General features: G+C 39.7%; 1 protein-coding gene across 3 annotated transcripts; it reads left to right on the forward strand.

Moving 5' to 3' along the window:
- Positions 1-2938: 2938 nt before the first annotated feature.
- LOC100693718 (kinesin-associated protein 3) lies at positions 2939-17845 on the forward strand. 3 transcript variants are annotated; one of them, XM_003453166.5, is made up of 20 exons: positions 2939-3090; positions 4116-4247; positions 5145-5302; positions 5623-5684; positions 5855-5996; positions 8999-9098; positions 9184-9308; positions 9435-9533; positions 9680-9858; positions 10382-10544; positions 11556-11656; positions 11738-11846; positions 11959-12071; positions 12282-12447; positions 12764-12889; positions 12993-13091; positions 14862-14947; positions 15038-15194; positions 16398-16482; positions 16663-17845. In XM_003453166.5, exons 1-20 carry the CDS (start codon positions 3062-3064, stop codon positions 16763-16765), a joined length of 2334 nt encoding a protein of 777 aa, XP_003453214.1. In that variant the 5' UTR covers positions 2939-3061; the 3' UTR covers positions 16766-17845. The 3 variants fall into 3 exon arrangements, 2 of the variants coding, with proteins under 2 accessions (XP_003453214.1, XP_005457999.1); XR_002057247.2 differs by lacking the exon at positions 16663-17845 and adding an exon at positions 16093-16275 and having other exon boundaries at positions 2943-3102; XM_005457942.4 differs by having other exon boundaries at positions 2943-3102.
- Positions 17846-25463: the final 7618 nt, after the last annotated feature.

Below are 25463 nucleotides of genomic sequence, written 5' to 3' on the forward strand. Positions count from 1 at the left end.
TGTAATGTTATAAATACTCGGATACTCCCCAGAGGCTCCAGACTTTTACATAAAGATATTATATTCAGTCCTGTAGAAAGTTATATATTTAAAAAAAATATATGATCCTCTCTGGTTACTCTGGTATGAATAACTCTGAATCACTTTATGGTAAATAACACACTATCTGCAGAAAACTGTGAAAGAATTCCAGATGACAAGTTTGTAGTTCAACATACAAGTGACGACCTTTGACCTTCATCAGGTTTTATTTAATTGTGCCAGAGAAAATCTCATATGCTCTTCATGCAGCTGAGTACATCAAGTGTTTAAAACGGAAGCTGTGCAGGTCTGAGATCAGCAGCTTTGTGAAACACCAAACTGAGGTCCTGTTAATGCTGATATATAGTGACACAGTTACATGAGTGATTAATCCTTTTGTTTTTTTGTCTTTAACTTTATCAATAAAGCTGCAGCTTTCACTACAGGACATGTGGTACTTTAACCTTTGTACTGTTTTCATCAGTTCATTTTGCAGTTAACATGTTGGATGATCTGTCTGCTGTCACTGGGTGGTGCTGAGGTCTGAATCTGAGGGCAGCTCCTGTAATCACAAAGAGAACAGAACCATCAAACTCAGATATAAATTTTATCCCTCAAAATTGAAATAAAGCTGATTCTTCTGTCCTCACACACTCAGGATCTGAAGTTCTTCTCTTACATTTTTTTCAGTATTACAATACACTACAGTACTTTAATCCATAGTTCCTGATTAATGAGGAGTTACTGAAGTACAAGCTTTTAAAAAAATGTTACTGTCTTTACAGATGTGGCAAGAGACTGAAAACATGCTGCTGTTTGCATATATTTGATATTCAGTTCTGCACAGGAGCTGAAGCAGGGTGCAGCCTGTTGCTTTTACAGTATAATACTTGTAATAAAAGTACAGTAACAGTAATTAGTGACTGATTAGCCCGGAACGTTTCTCTTAATTTCTTTAGTAAGTTCATTCACCTGCACAGATTAGCTAAACGAACCCTGACAGCCGAGTGCTCATTTTAGCTAGCTAGGTCTCAGGACATAGCTAAGGACAGTAGTTACGGATTAGCTTACAAACACGATTAACTTACCGAAAAATGCAGCGGGGCCTCGGGTCCTTCTGTCGGGTAGTCCAGTTTACTGAAGAACACCTCGGGCTGTCAGGTTAAAACACTCGGTCGTGTTTTCGTAGCGTAAACGCTGGCCCTCCTCTCAGAGCCTACGCTCTATCTGCTATTCCCGAACACAGATACGCAAGTTTCTCCGTGACTGCAGCTGCCAGTCAAAGCTGCTATGATGACGTTTCACCCCAATTTAACATCGCCGCTGTAGGAATTAGAATCAAACTTATGGGAAAGGAGACCCCTTGGACATCAATCAGCATGATGAGAACTATTGATAACAAAAGAAAGAATCTTTGGAAAAAAATTATCTAAGGAGAATAAATTTATTTTATTCTGACCCCAGTCCCATCCGCTAACATGGAGGAGGCGGGGTTTATGACCTATACTGCAGCCAGACACCAGGGGGCGATAGAGACGTTTTGGCTTCATTTTTGGGGAGCTGTGGCGTCGTCCATGTTTTCTACAGTCAATGGTCGAGGCTTGCTTCGTTTGGCAAAAGTCACGTGACCAGAGACGTCCGAAGCTTCATTACGCACGTAACTCTCATTTGCGGGATTTGTGGAGTGTCTTGATGGTGACAGATAGCGAACCACTGATCATTCTACTGAGAGATTTGGTTCTGTTGTGTGGGAGTATTTTGAGTTGATTCTGGTCAATCGGGTGGGTTTTCCAGCTTTGTGTTCTGGCTGTTTGCTTTTGTTTTGTGCGTCTTTATTTTATCTGAAAACGGGAAAAACTTAAAATGTAAAAAATCTGCTTTTCATAATATAAATATCATTAAATAACTTCCATTTGACTCGTAACATTTAATGTTATAAAAAGATATATTTTATTTAAAAAAATAACCTTAAAATGTTAGTCTACAAAATGTGCAGCAATTTAATTTATTTATTCTCTTTAGCTGATAGTTTGTGGAGCCATAACTGCATCTCTACCAGTTTTTCTGCACTCCAGCCTCTTCTGTGCCATGTGAAGGGATTTTCCTTAAGGCAGGAGAAATTATCTGAACGAAAAGGAACAGATTCGGCCATCGCACAGTGGAACTAATTTTCTTCTTAAATAAAAATGAAAAAGGGTTTCCTTAAATGCATCATGTTTTTAATTTGCAAGTTCATGAGCATTTCCCTTTCCATTTCACAATCAATTCTACCCCCAGGTCAAAAATATGTATAGACAAATTTCCCTAATATAATATTATTTATAAATATACCCGTCTAGAGATTAAATGCATAAGTACATGGAGGCAGGACCTCACAGCAGAAGCATACTGCATAATGTGCATTATTATATGTATGTTATATGTAACGTGGTATTTTTCAATTATTGTATTTACCAACATCAAGAAGTCACAAGCAAAGAAAGACCAAACCATGGTGCATGTTCACACAAGGAAAGTTTACTGGTCAAAATTATTTATTAAACAAATAAACTACATTTTTTAACACCAAAAAATACACGTTCAAAGCAACACAACAGCAGCCCAATATGAGACAGAGTTCCACTCTGTAGAGTGAGCTATCATTATGAAGCAGTTGGTTTTATTTTGTGGATTCAAGCTGCTCTTCATATTTTTGGCCACCAGATGTCACCAGAGAGGACTGTGTTGAAAAGCTTCCAGTAATGAACCGTTTTTCAATACAAGCTTCAGTGCTTCAGAAAGCTTCATTTGGCCATCACTACTGTATTGTGTGCTTTGTCAATAAAGCGTATTCCAAAAAAAAGCGTGTTTTGCTGCCCATTTTATTTCGAATCTGTCGCGAACCGGCGGGCCAGTTACTGAATCAGTCACGTGGTACGAACGCTACTGCATACGTAATCAAAGCGAGCCTCGATACGCGCTTCACAAAAACTCCCCCGAGCTTCGACACATCAGTACTGTTACGTTCATTAAAAAATATTGAAGTTTAAATCTGAGGAAGATGCAGGATGATGCACGTTATCTCAAACGGTCAGTCATAACGTGAGTTTATTATTCTAAGAGTAATGTTATCGTTTGCTAGCTACGGTCTCTTGTACGCCAATTTAAGTAATATATGGTGTCCATACTATCACGTCAGCTTTACTGTGAACGTTTAACAAACACTTGGAAGATAAGAGGAAGCGTTTTTTAAATTGAAATTCTTGCTAATTAGCTTGCCCTGATCCATGGCATTTCTCTATATAGCGCGATGTTTAATTACCTTTCCAATCTGGGAAATTTCCTGTTTTCTTGCTCGGTGCAGAATGCGAGCATATAATTGTTTTTGTTTTAAATGAATAACGACAACGTGCTGGTCCGTTTGGCGTACATGCAGTTGACAGAAAGGTCACTTAAAATATCTCACAATTTAAATCAGCCTTCATGCTTCTATTCACATCCCGTTCGTTAGCACAGTTACCCAATTATTTCTAAAAGGAGCCTACAGTGCATGACAACTTATAAACAAATAACGACTGATTTCACGTTTTCCACTGACTTATAAATCCGCCAGTAAAATAATAAACCCAGTTCAAGAATGTTTCATTCTTGAACTGGGTTTATTATTAGCTTCCCTACGTGAAGGGGGATTGGAACTCTGAATTTCAGCTAAAATAGCTAGCAAGCTTCCGTGCTAAACTGTGGTGGATAATCGCTAGCTAATTGCATGTAGTGTTGAATTTATTTGCAATCAGGGGTTTGCACCGAGTTGAGCTCATGTTTGTCATGCTTCAACTCTGTGAAATCGTGTTTTATTGTTAGCCGGCTAGCCAGTATAGTAATATTATGCTACTGTCTGGGCGTGTCTTCCTATGCGTTATTGTTAGTGCTGGTGATTTGTTACTGGCTTGGCAATTAACGACCTATTTTCTGTAGCAACATGTAAAGTCATTTTGTTGTGAAATGAACTTGCTAGCTGCTTTGCGTCCGATGCAGTTATTATATGGTATGATGTAAATTAAATAACTGGAATGTGTTTACCGTATTTTGTACTGCCTGTTCTTGATCACTCAAAGCAAAGTGACTGTGGGCGGTTTGGACGTCCATCCCACAGAGAAGGCCCTTGTAGTCCACTATGAGGTGGAGGCATCTATCCTTGGAGAGAGTGGAGGACATATGCTTGGAGAACGCAAGGAGGGACAAAAAATGTAAGCGGCCTCTTGACTCACAGCTCCTAAACACTTCATTTCAGTTTCCTTTTGAACTCGAAATCTTTTTTTTCCTTAAAAAGGAGAGCTTTTAAGTTGATTGGATTAGATTTTTATGTCAAATTAACCTTTGTCAGTCTAATCCATCTAAACTGGACAGATAATTCGTAATCATTTCTTCGTATATTTTAATAGTGAGGACAACTAAAAATAAAATGTAACAAATTCCATACATTTTGCAATGAACTTTTATTCCGTTGGTGGATGGTAACAAAGCCATGTTACAAAACAATGTTTTGGTCATGTGCTGACATATTTCTATCAGTTAATATTGCCCCATTTACTAATATATACCTATTTGTAAATAAGGTAACATTTACATGTGTCAGTGGCTCATATTTATCTGTTTTGTCACATTAATTTCATTCTGCCAGCAAGTGACGTTAGCATAATTGGGCAGCATATACTGTATATAAAAGACGAATGTAGCTTCTAGGTTGGAAAAGTAAGTCCCAATAATCAGCAGCAAAGGATTTATCTGATTGGAAAATGACTTTATGGTCTTAACTGCTGCTAATAAACGCTAATAAATAAGGTTTTGTTGCAAGGCAGGCCTAACTAGATATTCTACTACCATTTGAGCGTGTCTGTCTTTAGGTTTTACATCACAACAGGACCTCACAAACAAACTAGTGGGTGACATCATGACAGTGTCTTTTACATTAGGTTTGTGAAAAGAGGACTATTCTGCCTGAGGAAAGGATTAAAAAGATATGTATTATTTATGCTAGGAAAAAAGGGTGTTGGGCCACAGTTTTACAATCAGTATATTTGTTTTGAATTTAATGAAACCTGCTAGCTTCTGCTTTCTCTTCTGCTCTTTTTTTCATGCTCCAGTATCCGCATGAAAAGTCTTTCTCCTAGTACAGATGTGGGAGCTTTGGCAAAGAAAGTGCTGGAGGAGTGTAAGATGATCCCTGCTTCCCGTCTGCCCCAGGTGGAGCAGCTCCTGTACTACTTGCAGAACAGGAAATCATCCCCAGTGGAGAGCAAGGGTTAGTCATACCACCTTCATTGCACCTGTGCTCTGGAGCCCAAAATCTTTACTGTCCAATTCCGACTTTGGCTAACTTCAGTCCCACATGTAGATTGGCAGCTTGTTAGTCCAGCATGTACTGTAAACATTCTAGAAATATTAAGACATGTAAGGAGGTTGTAGTGTAATGGCAGACCTAAAGTATGCACTGTGATGCTAATAAAAGAAAATGTAAACTAATGCAAGTTAAGTTTCAAGTTTTCAAGTTTGGAATTAATGCTGATGTGCTTTATCTTGGCTGTTTGTTTGTGTGTGTGTGTGTGTGTGTTTTGTCACCAGTGGAAAAAAAAGAAAAAAGAACAGTTAAGCCCAAAGAATTGACACCATTTGAAGGCATAGAGGTAACCATTTGTTCCACTGTAGTTTGATCTCACACAGCAGTAAGCACGTGTTCTGTCTTCATTATAGCAACAACTCGAAGTTGCTCAAATGTGTTGTTTAAATAGTTTGGCTGGTGAAAGAATGCATTTGTTATCAGTCAATAACTTTGTGTGTCTGTTTGTGTTTGTAGTTAAATGAGGAGGCCAGTATAACTAGAGTGGATGAGTATATTGAACTGCTCTATGAAGGGATTCCAGAGAAGATCAGAGGCTCAGCTCTCATCCTGCAGCTTGCCCGTAACCCTGATAACCTGGAGGAGCTACTGCACAATGGTACACTTTTATTCTCCATCTTAATTCTGATGGTTAAGCGAGTCATACCTAGAGCAGTTTCCTGACATTCCTGGATAGTTTAAGTGTGTCATCTCTTAAAAATGTTTGATATGGTTTGACTAAAAACATTTAATCAAGTTAGTGTAACATCATTGGTTACTACCTTTTTGATTGATTTCTATTTAGCTATATTTTTCTGCATACAGAAAGAACATTTGATTCTCTGATTGTCTAATCATTAAATGCAGCGCGCTTTACTTAGAAGTGCTATATATAATTGTCATTTTCTCCAGAGCAGTAGCAAGTTCTTAGCATATTTTTCCATTTTTTTCTGCACTACAAAATAACTGAACCTAACCAGTGCTCAGTATCGACTTAAAGGCTGTCTCCTTGGGTTATTGTTAGAATACTTCCATTTTGACCTCTGTGTTATGATGGTATTTGATGCTAGATATATTGTATGGACTAAAGTATTGGGCTACCTGTTTGAATTCAGGTGTTTTCATTCTCATTGCCACAAGTGTATAAAATCAAGCAACTAGCCATGCGGTCTGCTTTGCAAACATTAGTGAAAGAATGGGTCACTCTAAACCTGTGTTTCCCAACCTTTTGGAGCCATGGCACTTATTTCACATTAGAAAAATCACACCACCAAACAAAAAAATGTCACAAAAAGCATATTGATCATTTTTCCCCGCGCACCAGGTATGGCAGAATTGGCTCAGTTTCTTATATCAATGTTATTTATTTTAACTGTCATAAACAGGATGTCACAATTGATGATGATAATAATAACAACTGTACTGCATTAAAACATTCACAGCAGGTGGGATATCCAATTTTTAAGTGATGACATATGAACTCTGCTTCTGGGTGAAAATTACTCTGCGTTTATCAAGGCTGTTGTGTTTTTAACGTGTTTTAATGCTTTGTATCTTGTTCTATTTAATCTGAAAAAGCCCCTAAAAAGGCAGTGATCACTTTCAGCTACTCTCGGTTTTTATTACCACTGTTCATTTTAAAGCTTATGCCATGCAGCAGTATATTAATGACTAACCTCGTATTGTGGATGGATTATCTCAGTTGTTCTCCTGACTGAAGTTTAGTCCATTTACAGCATTCTGCCATGCAGTTGCATTTGTCCCTAACCATCAGGAATAAGTCTGGGTATCGTCACTGATTTCTAGAATCCATTCGATTCCAATTCACAAGGTCCCAAATCGATTCAATTCAAATATTATAATTCTGATCACGTATCAGTACATATCCATATTTTTATTTTTATAAAAAGAAAGCTGACACTTTCGAGACTTTATCAAAGGCGTAAGCATCACAGCAGATGCCTTTGTGTCAAAGTAACTGAAGATAAAACAGAAAAACATGAAGGCGATTTTCCTGGCCTGAGATTTTATAGCAGATGGCCTTAAAAATATTCTGCAGACTGGTGGCTAATAAGCAAGCGAATATGCAGAAAACAGAGATTTCTAGATGGGAAACTGTTCTTGAAGTACACTGAGAGAGAGGGAGAGAGAGCTGTGCATGAACTGTGATATTTTTTTTTTTTTTTTTTTCGTGGCGGAAGCGAAAAAGCAAAAGTAAGACGATGTTTATGTGAAGCGTAGTTTGGATCTTCTTTTGCTGCTGGTTCAGTCAATATTGTTTGGAGAGAAATAAAACCTGCAACTTCAGACTCTAGCGCAAAAAGGACGTAAACACAAAGCGTGGACCCACCGAAACATCAGAATCAGTGAGCTGTCTGCTTTCAGCCCTGACCGTGTCCGTGCCGTCGGGTGAGAAAGGTGACATCTCACTGATTCTGATCCGTCGGCGGGTCTGTGCTTTGTATTTACGTCTTTGTGCAGAATCCGTGTATCTGCTCCCATTTACTGTTTTAGCTGTTTGGTGGTGGTTGAAATTTTGTGAGGTTTAACCTGAGATTCTGGCGTTTCGGGCAAAATAAATTTATATTTAAAAATCGATTCAGGATTTTAATGAATTGATATCACGTTATCCAAGCTAGAATCGATTTTAATCGATAAATCAATAATCAAAACCCATCCCTAATCGGGAACCCTCGCTTTAACTTTTATCGAGTGGGAAAAAGTTAGCGTTCCTCCTCCAGCTTCACTGTGTTTATATTATGCTAACATAGCTGTGTTGCTAGCCACCATGTAGCACATCATAATATACCAGCTAGACCAACTTCAGTAACCCTACAAACGTCACTGCTGTTTAGTTTTTCTGTCTTCGTTTATGTCAGAAGTGATAGCAGAGCTGTACATTTTAAGTTTTCAGAAATCCCTCAATCAGAACATGGTATATTATTTAATCTTAAAAAAATTTTGGGGAGACTTCCCGCCTACCACTAGAGGGAGCCCACGTACCACAGTTGGAGAATCACTGGCTTATATTGCTAATCAGGTGGAACCAGATAATCTTCCAGGGCACACCTGATCATTTCTCGTGGCACAGTGGTTGGGGAAACACTGCTCTAAAGAACTCAATGAATTCAAGTGTGGTTGTAACAAGTAAGCTTGCGAAATGTCTGTCCTAGATATTCCACGATAAACTGCAAGTGTGCGCAGGTTGGACTGAACCCAGGCTAGCTGCTCTCAGCCGTGGCATGTGGTCGTCCGCTCAACGTACTGAGCTAACAGGCACCCCGTAAAACAGCGAATATGAGACAGAAAATAAAGCGATGGGCTACACAGACTATACGACTAAGGATTAAGGATTTTGGACTGCGTAACATGTAAAGCTACTTTAAGACTCCAAGACCAAAAAGCTGTTCCTGGAAATAGGCTCAATAGGTCCTCTATAAATTACCCCAAGCATCTTTTTCTAACTGAAAATTTGTTAGATGGCACGTTACATCACAATATATTCTTGTGACATCACTTATTTTTATGCATGGTTGGTGGCGTTATCTGCTGTACTTATGAAATATACTGAGGCATATGTATACGCTCCAATGTGAAAACTTTCCTTGTCTTTCCTAATAGAGACAGCTCTTGGTGCTTTGGCCAGAGTACTTAGGGAGGATTGGAAGCAGAGTGTAGATCTAGCCACCATCATCATTTATATATTCTTCTGCTTCTCCAGGTAACACACACACTTACATAGCAGCTCACTTCCATCACATTTATTCTTACTGTTGTGTTTCATCCTCTTACCTTTCCTCCTCCAGTTTCTCCCAGTTTCACGGGGTGGTGAGTCATTATAAAATAGGCGCCCTGTGTATGAGTGTGGTGGAACATGAATTGAAGAGATACGACGCGTGGCGTGAGGAGCTACGCAAGAAAAACAAGGCCTATATCCTTTTTGTTGGTGTTTTTTGCTTACTTTTCTGCTCTCCCCCTTTATAGTTTTGCTGACTTAATGAGTATGTACTCATTAAGTCAGCAAAAATAATGTTTTCCTTAATGTTCTTTTGTGCACGTGAGTCCGCACCAGAGAATGGCTCCCTGAGACGAGACCAGGATAAGGCTCTCAGAAAATACCATGGCCTTTTGGCTAAGCAGGAACAGCTTCTCAGAGGTAGGCTTTGTTTTTGTTTTTTGTTTTTTTTTTAATCTCCTCATTCAGAACTTTTGTTGATCAAATGTAACTGGAATTACTATATCATCTCTAATTTTCTGTTTCTCCTCCTCACTTCTGCTGGCCTGTTTTTCTCTGGTTCTTAGTGTCTCTTTACCTCTTGCTGAACCTTGCTGAGGATACGAGGACAGAACTGAAGATGAGGAATAAAAACATTGTTGCCTTGTTGGTCAAAGTTCTTGAACGTGATGATGAGGAGCTGCTTGTCCTGGTGGTTTCTTTCCTTAAAAAACTCTCCATCTTTCTTGAGAATAAGAATGACATGGTGAGTGGTAGAAACAAGACTTTCAGATTCAATAAAGCTTGCCGGGAGCATAGGGGAAACAGTCCTGATGATCATTTTTATGTTAGAGATCTGTTGTTAACCAAGTCAACTTAATTTATTTTTATTCTACATCCTTTGTTTAAAAATAAAAAAACCCGGTTTGTATTGTTATTCCTTCTTCCTCTGTTAGTGATTGTGGGGAAACATTCTGTAAGTCAGTTGTCTTCCAGTATTGTAAGTCTTCTGTAGTGCAGAGGTTACTTTTTTTTAGGCGGGGGGGGTTGTAAATGGTAGTGTCTTATTGACAAGCTCCACATCATATGTAGTTATTAGCTTCTAATATTGGTAAGTAGGTAAGCAGTAGAATAATAGTAATCCTTGCTTTGGATTTCTGAATTTGTCTTTTTTCGTTTATTGTGATGCCCTTGATATTCATCCAGCTCTTGTCAGTGGCATAAATTCTTTTTTACTGAGTTTATAGCAAATCTAATGATGGTAATCTGTGTTTGTCTCTGATTTGTAGGCTGAGGTGGATACAGTGGAGCGGTTGGCTCGCCTGGTTCCCTGTAAACATGAAGACTTATTAAACTTGACTCTACGTTTGCTGCTCAACCTCTCCTTTGACTCTGGACTTAGAGCCAAGATGGTAGAAGTTGGCCTGTTACCTAAACTCACTGCCCTGTTAGGTAATGATGCACGCTAGCTTAATAGCATGGAGCACATAGCGATCCATTCACCGTATTGGTGCAGTGCATTTTAGCAAAGTGACTGCTGGGAACAAACGTGCAGCTTACAGCTTTTTAAGTATCGCTGATAAGTCGACACACAATCAACACTGTGGATTGTTACATCCTGAATAAAAATTGTTCACATCCTCCTGGTGTTCATCTTGTCAGGTGTTATAAAAGCACTTCATGCTTATGTTGAAAATCTCCTCTCCAGCAGTGATCAAACTGAAAAATGCAACCCAAACGAGAAACAGAGATTGTCGCCCGCACAGGGAGATCTCTGTTTAGTCTCCGTTCAGTCCATCAAACGATCTCTGTTTTTTCCCTTTTTGGTTGCACCTTTTCCACCTTTCACTGCAGCTTAGCAAGTAAATGGTAGGTGTGTGCAGACAAGTTGCCATCTTCAAACTACAGGTGCCTGCAGGAATCTGCTGTTGACCAAAGCAAGTTCAGTTCAAGCAATTCTGACAAGTTGGCATGAATTAGTAGCCTACAGACATTCACTTGTTGTTTGAGTAGAACAAAGAAAGGAATAGATGGAATGGAATTTAAAACTAAATTAATGACAACCAAACTAGTAAAAAAGCCACAGGTAGCTTTAAAATAAAGGGTTAAACTAACCTACGTCACACTGTGTCCTGTTTACAGCCTGGTTTTAAAGCTACTGTATATTTGAGATTCTTTGGACAGTATAAATTCAACTGCCTCTTGAGTCAACTTCTTGCCACTTAGTTCAGTTAGGGAACTTCTTTAACGAACACAAAAACCTTGGTTTAAATCTTGCACTAGCTTGGCACCAGATCAAAGATGCTCTTTATATATCCCAGATTTGGGAAATGTATTTATCTCTGCATTTTGCTTTTATAGTTAACAGCCTCACAGTGTAGCTGTTGTGAACCTAGACTGTTAGGCATTTTATGCAAAACTGTAACATGATAATGGTATCATCGTTATTGTGTGTGTTTTCAGGGGATGAGAACAACCGACAGATGGCAATGCGTATCCTGTACCACATCAGCATGGATGACCGGTTCAAGGGCATGTTTGTTTACACTGACTGCATACCACAGGTACAAAATGTACACTGAGCTGAACACTCATAGTGCCTGAGTTCTAAAGTCTAAAGTACAATTTTGTGTGTCTGTGTGTAGCTAATGCAAATGCTGTATGAGCATGGCGAGGAGGAAATTGAAACTGAGCTCATCTCCATCTGCATCAACCTGGCTGCAAACAAGAAGAATGCACAACTCATGTGTGAAGGTATTTTACTTTTTGCACAAGTTAGACCGTTGCCTCACCATCACAGGTACCAGATGTCTGATATCTTTATGGCTTTTGGAAGAGATTATTCTGAGTGTCTCTCCATTTCTAGGAGATGGATTGAAGATGCTCATGAAAAGAGCTCTGAAGATGAAAGACTGCCTCCTCATGAAGATGATCAGAAACATCTCACAACATGATGGCCAAACCAAATCACTGTTCATAGTGAGTTATATGCAATAAAGAAAACGTTACAACTTAAAATGATCATAATTATCATTATTATCAGTCATTATTAAATAATCATTGTGTATGGAAACTGCTGTGATCAGTATTGACCCATAGTAAACATCAGCCTTGTTTTCAGGATGGTTGAGGTGGGGTGTTTTTGTTTTTTTGTTTTTAATTGTGTAAATTCTCTTCTTGCTTTGTCAGGACTATGTTGGTGACCTGGCAGCAGAGATTAAAGCAGAGGAAGAAGAGGAGTGGGTTCTGGAGTGTCTGGGGACTCTAGCCAACCTCACCATCCCTGACCTGGACTGGGAGTTGGTGCTGAAGGAGTATAATCTAGTACCTTACCTTAAAGACAGACTTAAACCAGGTGCCTTCACATAATTTTTCATTTCATCTCTTTTAATATAGTGGTACTTGTTAGGACAGATAGTACTAGGAAACTTGCTATGGTTTGGCCATAGTTCTTTTCACAGAAAAAAATAACATTGTATTTGTTGTTCCCATATTAAAGATGTCTATTTCTTTGTTCTACTATAAAGCAGTTTTTTATAACTAGATATAGCTAACTAGATATAGCTGAATAAATACTGCAAAACTATCAAAAAGTCAGAAATGGTTAGCTTAACTGCTCTCTTTTGACTGGAATAACTTTCTAAAACTACGCTTCCTTCTGTCTGTTTCAGGTTCAGCAGAGGATGATCTCATCCTGGAGGTGGTCATAATGATCGGAACGGTATCCATGGATGATGCCTGTGCTGTCATGTTGGCTAAATCTGGCATTATTCCTGCACTTATTGAGCTACTGAACGGTAACATGCATACCAGTGGTTTCCCCAAAAATGTATTACATATAACTTTCCTGTATCCTTGGTCTATAACCTGCTTATCGTGTGTCTCCTTTGTTTAACATAGCCCAGCAGGAGGACGATGAGTTTGTATGCCAGATTGTCTACGTCTTCTATCAGATGGTGTTTCACCAAGCTACACGTGATGTCATCATCAAAGACACCCGTATCCTTCCCACAGTTCATCCTGTCTGTAGGAGATACATATATGTGTGTGTATGTATGTATATATATGATCAATTTCAGCTACCTATATATGTATATATATATGTGTATATATATATATATATATATATATATATATATATATATATATATATATACACATATATATATACATATATATACACACACACATACACACACACACACACACACACACACACACACACACACGTATGTATATGCACCCCACTTTTCAGTTATTTATTTGTAAAAAATGTTTGGAATCATGTATGATTTTCGTTCCACTTCTCATGTGTACACCACTTTGTGTTGGTCTTTCACGTGCAATTCCAATAAAATTGATTCATGTTTGTGGCTGTAATGTGACAAAATGTGGAAAAGTTCAAGGGGGCCGAATACTTTTGCAAGCCACTGTATGTATGTGTGTGAGTCTTTGCTTGGCAGTTTCCAAGGCCTCAGGTATGGACAGCTTGCTGTACTTCTTAGGCACCTTCTTTGTCGCACCTTTCTGCAACTCCGATAGTTGGCTAACCTCCCTCCGTGCTACTTTGATCTTGCCCTCTAGCCTCCTTCTCCATGGAGGGTACTGCTCCTTGTGGCTGTTCAACTTATAGTCAAGCATCTCACTGATCACTGCTGCCGTAGTATAGATCAGCTTGTTAGTTTGGGTAATGGTGGTGGTAGGTATCGTCCGTAGTGCTGCATTCACATCATCTAGTAGATCGTCTGAGGGTACTTCACGTGGTCTTGATAACCGGCTACGGGGGATCCAGGTTTCAAGCTTTGCCGTGATTATATCTTTCAGGTCAATTCCTCTCGCACACCCTGATGAAGGCTCTTAGGGTCCTGTTGGTCTTGTATAGTTCTAGGCATTCCAGGATCCATGTGTGGGGCATTGAGTCATAGGCCTTCTTGTAATCAATCCAGGCAGTGCACAGGTTGGTCAGCCTGGTCTTGCAGTCTCGGCTGATTATTCGGTCTACCAGTAGCTGGTGTTTTGCGCCTCAGGTATTCTTGCCCATCCCTTTCTGTGCCCCACTCATGTATTGACCCATGTGCCTGTTCATCTTAGCCACTATGATGCCTGACAGGAGCTTCCACGTGGTGCTGAGGCAGGTTATTGGTCGGTAGTTGGATGGGACCGGTCCCTTCTGGGGGTCCTTGAGGATCAGGACTGTCCAGCCTTCGGTTAGCCATTCTGGGTGTCTCTCATTGGTTCAGCTGGTTCATTTGTGCCGCCAGACGCTCGTGGAGTGCAGTCAGCTTCTTCAGCCAGTAGGCGTGAACCATGTCGGGGCCTGGTGCTGTCCAACTCTTGATATTGGAGACCCTTTCTTGTTCGTCTGCCACTGTGATGGTTACTGGATCCTGTTTAGGGAGGGTGCTGTGGTCTGCCCTCAGATCCACTAGCCACTGAGCATTGCCGTTATGGGTTGCGTCCTTCTCACATATGCTCTTCCAGTATTGTTCCGTCTCCTACCACTGAGAGTACACCTTGGCTTGTTCTGTGGAGGACAGCTGGTTTATTCTCCTGCCTTCGATCTCTCTGGTGTACCTCTTCAAGCGGCTGGCCAAGGCTGTGATTCGTTCCTCTCCCTCTCTCTCTCTCTCTCTCTCGCTCTCTCTCTCCCTCCCTCTGTATGTGTGTATGTATATGTATGTATATATACACGTGTATGTATATGTATGTATATATGTCTTACAGCACTATCTGAGAATTTCTGTGGGTTTTCTTTAACCCTCTTTGTAGAGGCTCCAGCTTACCTCATTGATCTGATGCATGACAAGAATGCAGAAATTAGAAAAGTGTGTGACAACACCCTTGATATTATTGCTGTAAGTTAACAATGTTCTACTGATGGATGTCTGTTTTCTAAAATAAGGATTAGAAATGCACCTTCATGTTTTTGGTCTGTCTCCTCCAAGGAATATGACGAAGAGTGGGGCAGGAAAATTCAGTCAGAGAAGTTCCGTTTCCACAACAACCAGTGGCTGGAGATGGTTGAGAGTCGGCAAGCAGATGAGTCTGAGCCTTATCTTTATGATAACGACAATGACCGGACTGATCTCTTCTACAGTGCAGGTACACTGAGCAAAGACTCAGCTGTGCATGTAGAACAGGAAAAGTGACCAGCCTCACAGTGGATTTTGCCTTCCCAACAAGAATTGAGAGTTTATGTTTTTTTTGGGGGGGGGGGGGGGGGATTGGCAGGTTGTCATTTTGACCTCATCCCATAACAGCAACAGAAATGGCAAAGAAGTCATTTCCTGAGGAAGTTGATGTTTAATTTTTATAAATGATTAGGATTTGACAAAATAAACATTTAAGATGAATTTTTAGAAGTTGTCTTGTGATTTAGATTATTTCATTACAGATTGTAAAGGTAAAATATATTGTAGTGTCCACTATTAAACAAAGAGTACAGCAAACATAATGAAGCTATTAATAACAAGGCACTTACTGTGAAACAGCTCATTGACTACATTTAAAAATTTACCATACAATCGGCTACAACAAAATAAACCAAATTTTAATAAATAAATTATTGTAAACATAGAATATTGAAAATGTATCAATCTGTCCACCTCTGTTTTACGCCACTGGACCTCTTCCCACACTGACTATCCACTGTTCCCCCATCTGTAGCCCTTCACCCAGTCCTCACCCCCTAAAACTATCCGATTTGGCTGCTCCTCTCCGGATTTCACGGTTGTGCGAATTAGTACAAACAGTCAGGTCTCTGTTGTGTTCAACTAGCAAAAACTCTGGCTACAGCGCCTGGGCTAATAGTTATTTATCTTTAACTAACTTTTGATCATGATATAGCAGTGTTCTTGTCTAAATGTATAATGTGTTTGTTTTGTTTACACATAATACAGCCAAGTATGTACTAATTAGTGTTTTACATTTCTCTGGGGTCAAAATGACTTATTTGGCAGTACTAGGCATAAATTATCATTTTTGTTTGTTTTTATTGCAGCTTATCACACAAAATTCACAGAACACACACAGAACAACCCACCTGATGGTTCTCTTAAGAGATGGAAATAAGAAGAGATGTCTTCTGTGTGACATTATTAAATTATTATTTGTACTGAATGTCATTGCATTCAATAAATTCACATTTAATCATTTAATCAAAAGCAAAAACGGACTTTTACAGGTAAGTAACTACATAACAGGAACTCAAAATAGGCTAGAACTTGTAATTTAGACTTTTAGTCTGTTTACACTTTTTAAATTAAGTGTATCTACTGGTTTGTGTTGTGTTCTTCCATCTTTTAGATGGAATAACTCCAGGAGATGGCTCAGTCAGCCCAGACTTCTTCAGTGACCTGCAACCACAGAATGGAGACTCGCACCATGCAGGGTGAGTTAACAGAAGACAGAAACATGAGCCATTCTACGGCTTACTGAATTTTAAATTCAGGCAATCAAAGCCTCCACCTCTTTTGCCACAATATAAAATCCCAGTCCAGTGTTTCACATTCTTATTTTTCATACTGTTAAACTGTCATTTTTTAATTTTTTTTTTAACTTTGTCTACCAGAGACGCTTGCGATGTTTTCGACCAGACCAGCTCATCACCTGCACGACCAGCCACGGCCTATGGCTTCAGACCCGATGAGCAGCCCTTTTATCAGTACTCATAGACACTTCTGCTTTGTTCGCATCGTCTTTGAGCCGTTCCTCTCCACCATCAAGTGCATATTCACACATTATCTACAACTCCACTCTCATTGTTTAATTTATTAAAGTGACAGCCCCTTGCAGTGTAGCATTTCATATGCCTCATCTTGACATGTTAAGAATAGTTGTAGTTATTCAGACAGTGCTTTCAAATGCTGAAATTAATAATACAGACCACACTAACACTGCAGATTGCATACAATTTTCACTTAGTTATTTCATCTATTTACAATCATCTCAAGCAGAACTAGTTACGTCTTTCTTTAAAATTTGCTGCTGTATGTTGGTAGGTTTTGCTTTTCTTTTCTTTTTTTTTCTTATGTGATATTTAATATTTATACAAAAATATTCCACACCGTTATTGAACTGTTTGAGATCCTTCACTTTGGCTCCTCCAAAACCATGTCAACATGTGACATTTATTTAATGAGTTTACAGCATGTTTCTTTTATCTATTTCTCTGTAAAATGGGAACATTGTTGTTACAGCCTAGGGTGCTTTCACACTGGCCAGCTAGTCTGGATCTCCACAAAAAGACTTCCTCCTTGTGTATTAGTCGGGGATAGGTTTCAGTTCATGGTAAATGTTGCATAAGTAAATTTGTGACTGTTAAAAGGTCCAAGTTGATGTAGGAGCTGAATGCTGACCAACAGATAAAAGCCTGGTGCCTACATTACCTGCAGGGCAGTGTAGTTGCTGACAGTTTGTTCAAATCTTTCTGTGATCCGCTGGTATAGCCTCAAGTCTGCAGCAGAGAGGAGAGCAGGCTGCAGTCTGCTGAGCCACATTGACATTTTTTTTTAACTGTAAAATTCTTCAGCTCCTTAAGTGAAATTCTATGTTAGCATTACTAGAAATTAGGAAACTGCAAAGGCTTTAAACACCTGTCCCCCCCCCCCCCCCCCCCCCCCCCCCCCCGCCCCCCTTGTTTTTGTTTTTGTTTTTGTTTTGTTTTTTATATTGATGTGCAATAGTGAAGTGCTGTCTGTTTCCATCTCTGTTACTACAAGCTGCAAAATAAAATTTCGTCATGTTTTTCATGATCTCATTGGCTAATGATTTAAATTGTAAGAAACGACAATGACTTCAAATGCAATTCCCAAGAAGGAAAATTGGTAAACGATGCTTTTATGTACTACTACATTTATGTGATGTTTCTGACCTGCTACCCCACAGACTTGCTAAATCTGTATTGTCAGACCACACTTAATGCAGTGTTCATAAAATGAGGCCAGAAATCCTTTCCTTGAAGAAAGATAGCTGTGAACTGATGAAATGTGTTTCAAAAAGAAACACAAAAAAACCCATCCATGATCATCAGTCACCTAGCACACCATTTCTCATAGCTGTTTAAATAGAAACGAGTGTATGTTGGGTATTCCTCATAATGCTTCTTGCTGTTAAAAACAGCAATGAGATCTCAAAAGAGTTCTCTCTGTAAACACGCACTTAAAAAATAAAACAAAAACAAACCCTAAAAAAAAGAAGCTAAATATAACATGCCAACATGTATATTTTAAATACATGGTGGCATATTAATATATCATGCCACTGATTAAACCACATATGGAAAAGATGGCCTGGGGTCCGTTCTTCGTACCTCGCTAAGTAAGTTAGCTGGATTTGATTGTTGACGATTTCGCGTGATCTTGGATCATTCGGTTCTCCGAAGCTCATCCGGGACTTGCTGTCATAGCAACAGATCCGTAAGCGTAAACCTGCTTGGGAGCAGGCTTTATGTAAACAGGATTAGATCGCGGCCACTCAGGTATGTCCGCTTCATTTATACGAAAGCAACAGCGATATTTCTCCACTGTTTGTCCATAAATAAATATTATCAGTGTAACTAAAGATAATGCAGTATTTGATTCTTTTATTGATTTCATACAGATACATACAGGTCATTTCCTAAAAAAGGGGAAATGTACTATTAATCATTCTATTTCATGTATTTGATTATTTCAGATGTAATTCATATTTTAGAGTAGTAATAGTAAAACACTTCGTGTAATCAAGATGAGAGACCACGGCTATAAAAGCGAAGGTGGATTTGGGAAGTCTGTCGCAGCCATGTCCTGTCCGTTTGTACGCGAGCAACCCATTGCGGAAGGTGCAAGATTGATAAGGAGAGTTTTCAGAATTCAGCGGATATTGCGGGATAGACAGGATCCTTTAGCTCAGCGCGACAGTGTGCTCATAGAGAGATGTCGATTTTCCCGTGAGGGTATTATTTACTTAACACTCTCTCTCTCTCTCTCTCTCTATACATATATATCCCAACTTACTGTGCATGCTTCAGTCACCCCTTGCATGGGAACAGGTAAAAGTGATGGAGTGTTATGTAAAACTACACACAAAAAACCCCACAATGTCAATAAATGTCACAGTACAAAAAGCCGGGGTGTGACGACGGGGTGCAGGACCACCACCTGTCTTTATTTGCTCTGCCCTTTTCTTGGTTGCTGTTATAAACAACCAAACAGATTATTTCAGTGTCTCTTTTCAAGAGACTAAAAGCAATATAAGTGATAAATATTACCATTCTGTAGAATATTCTTATATTTCACTTTTACTTGTTCCCATGTTCTAGTGGGTCCTGTTGTGGCTCTAATGTGAAAGAGGATATAATGTAATATAATATAATAAATTACTTACGAGTTTAATTTGTCAGCAACTTTCTGCCAGCCCTCTCTCCTTGCTTTTGCAGCCTTTGCAGTGTTCCCTTGCGTTTTAATTAAACTCTGAAACTCCTGATATCCCTCAATCAAGAGTTCTTGCTCTGCTGCCGAAAAATACTGAGCGCGCTCCTTCGACATCTTCGCCGACCAATCAAAGGGTTGCCGATCAATGTTTCTACTATCGATGCGTAGCCCCTTTTAAGCCACCCAGTGATCTCAGATTACTTCATCCAGCTATACTAATCGTCAACAACAGGTGTGTTCGGAGAACCGGATTAGCGAGCTCAAAGTTGGCGCGATGATTTGATCTTGGATGTGTCATTTGATCTTGGATGTAGTAAGCGAGGTACGAAGAACTGACCCCTGTTTGAAGAAAACTTTTACATACAGTATTGGTTTTAGTCCTATTTGCACATATGTACTTGTGTTTTTGTTTACTTTATCATAAGTTATTGTGTATCAATGTATATTTTTGTTTGGTGGGGGTTTTTTTGTTTGTAAACATGATGACTGACTTTATTACTACTTGACACGATGCTGTTTAGCAAGAACTGGATCATAGCTACTGTCTACCCTTCTGTTTTCATCCTAAGGTTCTTTAATAAAAAAAAGAATCCTACATTTCACTTTACTTACTCTTGATCTCACTCACAATAGCATCAAAGTTTCCGTGCTCATGCTGTACAATTGGATCGTCTGTACTCTTTAAGTTCTATCGGAGATTTTAAATGTATTTTCTTTGGTTTATTAAAAAAAGGTGCAACATCTGTGAAATACAACATCATATACTTTGTCTGGGATAGCATGATATGACTTACCTGGCCTCTCATAATTTAATCATTGATTGTAAAATGCTGATAGTTTTCAAATTTGCAGCAATATTCAACACTATTCTTTTTTATGGGGGGGGGGGGGGGGGGTGTTTTGTTTCTTGTTTTTTGTTTTTTGTTTGTAACCAAAATTACATCGATACAGTTAAAAGCACTTCACTAGTCCATGACTTGATATGCGACATACAGTAACTTTAGCTACAGCAGCTGTATGGACTGTATGGTCAACTCTTATTGCAAGTTAGCTTAAACATACTGTTGTAATTGCTATTTAATCACCAGTACATTTTATATAACATGACTAAACATAACGTGACTAAACATAACCTTATCTGTGAACATAATTTGAGTAGAATCATGCCATAAAAGTGGCTGTTTCAGGTCTACAGCTTCTTGGCATGTCAAATTACATCTTTTGCTATTATGTTGGTTTATACATCTGTAGCATATACTGTATATTTTTACAATTTATTTATTTTTTTCTATTTAATATTTTATGAAAAGTAACTTTCATATATTCTATCTTCACAAAGTGAAATATTTAAAGCTTTTTGTGAAGCTTTGTTATAACCTGTAACTCATAAAAATCAGATATCCAGTATTCTAGTATTAGAATAATTCATTTTACATTTGAGTAAGTTGCTGTTGAAAGAGTATTAAAAACTAGAAAGCGAAAATTTCTGAAGAAATTTTATGTGTGCCTATGCCGCTGCTAATCTGTGTAGTTTGCCATTCTTACGGCTGCTTAGGGCAAAACTCAGAAGAGCAGCCATTCTCCACCATGAACTATGGTAAAAACAAACACCGCTCACACTTCACAGATGACAGCTTACAGTTTTGTGTAAAGATGAAGTTGCTTTGTACAGCCCCGATTTGCAGACGCTGTGCACAGAGGTTCATGAGCAGAAGTCCCCATTGTAGCACGGCAGACCCGACAATGTTTGCATGAACACGTTTTGAAGCATTACGTTATGGACCACTTTTCACACATGGTTGGTGTACCCACACAACCGGCTGTAGCTTTTCAACTTACACACACCCAAAAAACAGCCGAGAGAGCACAGACAACGCCCGAGAGGCGTGATTGCAGATGCCGCTCAGGTGGGTCCACCTCCCCTGCAGCGGCACTGCAGACCACGCCCCGCCACACACATCAAACACATAAAATAAATATTTATGCACTTTCGCATTCACTTTTTGTCTTTTATTATTTTTACACAGTGTTCTGAATGATGAGCAATGGTCTACAGCCAATCTTGTGTATTATTATACAAACTTTGGTTGTAAGATTCAGATAACTATTTAATAAAAGCTAAATATTTTATATGAGAGTAAGAAAGAAAAGTATATCTTTGTGTCCACCTTTCTCTGTTAATGGCCTACCTGGCCCCCTGGCAAAAGCTTTGCTAGATCCGCCCCTGCACAGTTACCAGCTGTCAGCTACACAAAAAAAGGAGCTTGCTGTTTACAGGGAGTGCAGAATTATTAGGCAAATGAGTATTTTGTCCACATCATCCTCTTCATGCATGTTGTCTTACTCCAAGCTGTATAGGCTCAAAAGCCTACTACCAATTAAGCATATTAGGTGATGTGCGTCTCTGTAATGAGAAGGGGTGTGGTCTAATGACATCAACACCCTATATCAGGTGTGCATAACTATTAGGCAACTTCCTTTCCTTTGGCAAAATGGGTCAAAAGAAGGACTTGACAGGCTCAGAAAAGTCAAAAATAGTGAGATATCTTGCAGAGGGATGCAGCAGTCTTAAAATTGCAAAGCTTCTGAAGCGTGATCATCGAACAATCAAGCGTTTCATTCAAAATAGTCAACAGGGTCGCAAGAAGCGTGTGGAAAAACCAAGGCGCAAAATAACTGCCCATGAACTGAGAAAAGTCAAGCGTGCAGCTGCCAAGATGCCACTTGCCACCAGTTTGGCCATATTTCAGAGCTGCAACATCACTGGAGTGCCCAAAAGCACAAGGTGTGCAATACTCAGAGACATGGCCAAGGTAAGAAAGGCTGAAAGACGACCACCACTGAACAAGACACACAAGCTGAAACGTCAAGACTGGGCCAAGAAATATCTCAAGACTGATTTTTCTAAGGTTTTATGGACTGATGAAATGAGAGTGAGTCTTGATGGGCCAGATGGATGGGCCCGTGGCTGGATTGGTAAAAGGCAGAGAGCTCCAGTCCCACTCAGACGCCAGCAAGGTGGAGGTGGAGTACTGGTTTGGGCTGGTATCATCAAAGATGAGCTTGTGGGGCCTTTTCGGGTTGAGGACGGAGTCAAGCTCAACTCCCAGTCCTACTGCCAGTTTCTGGAAGACACCTTCTTCAAGCAGTGGTACAGGAAGAAGTCTGCATCCTTCAAGAAAAACATGATTTTCATGCAGGACAATGCTCCATCACACGCGTCCAAGTACTCCACAGCGTGGCTGGCAAGAAAGGGTATAAAAGAAGAAAAACTAATGACATGGCCTCCTTGTGCACCTGATCTGAACCCCATTGAGAACCTGTGGTCCATCATCAAATGTGAGATTTACAAGGAGGGAAAACAGTACACCTCTCTGAACAGTGTCTGGGAGGCTGTGGTTGCTGCTGCACGCAATGTTGATGGTGAACAGATCAAAACACTGACAGAATCCATGGATGGCAGGCTTTTGAGTGTCCTTGCAAAGAAAGGTGGCTATATTGGTCGCTGATTTGTTTTTGTTTTGTTTTTGAATGTCAGAAATGTATATTTGTGAATGTGGAGATGTTATATTGGTTTCACTGGTAAAAATAAATAATTGAAATGGGTATATATTTGTTTTTTGTTAAGTTGCCTAATAATTATGCACAGTAATAGTCACCTGCACACACAGATATCCCCCTAAAATAGCTAAAACTAAAAACAAACTAAAAACTACTTCCAAAAACATTCAGCTTTGATATTAATGAGTTTTTTGGGTTCATTGAGAACATGGTTGTTGTTCAATAATAAAATTATTCCTCAAAAATACAACTTGCCTAATAATTCTGCACTCCCTGTATGAGAGTAAGAAAGAAAAGTATATCTTTGTGTCCACCTTTCTCTGTTAATGCCCTACCTGGCCCCCTGGCAAAAGCTTTGCTAGATCCGCCCCTGCACAGTTACCAGCTGTCAGCTACACAAAAAAATGAGCTTGGTGTTTGTCTCAGAAACAGTTCATAACTTCCCTTCAACTCATTCATGTCACCTAAGGGTAAACCTGTTTCTCCATCACCTGTTCAGCTCTGATGATTCAGTAAGGATATCTGGTTTGGAACAGCCGTTTTTACAGCTGTGGCTGCAGCAAACATCAGCTGATACTAGAAATTAAAAGCAAATGAATTCTAACAACAGCTGATCAAGCTTAAACGTGCTGCTGTTGTTTAGCGCGATAAACAAACAAGAGAGAAAAGCCGATCATTGATCAGTTTCATGACTGAAGTTTCAACAGGCGAGAGAATGACAGGGGAGGCTTCGTAACGACAGAATAAATCGTAATATTTTCTCTGAATGTGGCACGATTCCGTTTGTACGGCAACTCTACGAACTAACCATTATGAATAAAATAAAGTCCAACGTCAGTAACTTAGCGCGCACACAGCTGTATATAAACTCCCGTCGCGCTAGCTAGCACGCAGTACAATTGTAAAAAGTCAGCACAACGAAAATAAACTACACCTAAACTCTGTTTATATCTGACCCAAATAGAGTGCAGTTCATAACTTCTTACCTGAAATTCAGTTCACCTCACGCTCCTGCCTTCGCTTTCCCTGATCCATGATTGACCACCGCGTTAGCAATCGCCTGCCCGGCCTCATATGTCTCGTTGGCGGCATGTCCTTTCTGTCACACACCGGTGGATAGCTGCCCTCTGTTGTAGCTCCACCACCAAACAACTCAGTTATTTTTTCCACATCGACCAGCATCATCGGCCCATATAAACGAAAAATAAGTCCAGCTAAGACACAGACCCTTGCCGAGCGATCGGGCGATTAAACAAATTTTAGCCACCTCACTATCAGCCAAGCCTGGGTGGTTTTTCACGAAGGGTCGCTAGCCGCGCTAGCTAGCTAAGCTAGCGGCGCTAGCTAGCTAGCCAGCCGGCTATCAGCAACACGTAAGAGAACTGTTGCTAAATAAACTACACCTAAACTCGGTTTATATCTGACCCAAATAGAGTGCAGGTCATAACTTCTTACCTGAAATTCAGTTCACCTCACGCTCCTGCCTTCGCTTTCCTTGATCCACGATTGACCTCCGCGTTAGCAAACACCGGACGATCGGCGGTAGCCTCACCGCCTTGTATGTCTCGTTCGCGGCATGTCCTTTCTGTCACACACCGGTGGATAGCTGCCCTCTGTTGTAGCTCCACCACCAAACAACTCAGTTATTTTTTCCACATCGACCAGCATCATCGGCCCATATAAACGAAAAATAAGTCCAGCTAAGACACAGACCCTTGCCGAGCGATCAGGCGATTAAAGAAATTTTAGCCACCTCACTGTCAGCCAAGCCTGGGTGGTTTTTCACGAAGGGGCGCTAGCTAGCTAAGCTAGCGGCGCTAGCTAGCTAGCCGGCTATCAGCAACACTTAAGAGAATTGTCGCTAATATGGGATGTCTTGATAAAACGAGCAGATATTTGAAGTTTACACACCTACATTCTCGCCTGAAAATATCTTAAAAGTGTATTTTGTGACCTAGAAACACGAATAAAAGACATATAAAACAAAGTGGTGTCCGCCATTGTTTAACTCGGCAGAGGGGTGCTATGAATTATGGGATATGGAGTTTTGTAACAAGCATACAGATTTTCAGCCGTACTACTCCCGGTATACCACTAGAGAGAGCCAACCCACCACAAATAAAGTCTGTTTCTATGGAAATTGGCCTAAATTTGCACTAAAATCTAAATATTTCAAAAACTATAAAAGTCATAAACACCAAAAGTGTATACCATACTAGTCCAGCTCCAGCCACACAAAATGATCTAACATATGTAACCCTATTTTCAAAACTGTTTGGCAGAGAAGCGCGGGAAAATTTTCACTAAAATATTAATATTTAAAAAACTATAATAGTTATAAACACCAAAAGTCATAGCACACCATTCCTGATCCAGCCGCACAAAATGAGGTAACATA

The sequence above is a fragment of the Oreochromis niloticus genome, linkage group LG18 (assembly GCF_001858045.2).
Source record: "Oreochromis niloticus isolate F11D_XX linkage group LG18, O_niloticus_UMD_NMBU, whole genome shotgun sequence".
In the NCBI taxonomy this organism is placed as follows: Eukaryota; Metazoa; Chordata; class Actinopteri; order Cichliformes; family Cichlidae; genus Oreochromis; species Oreochromis niloticus.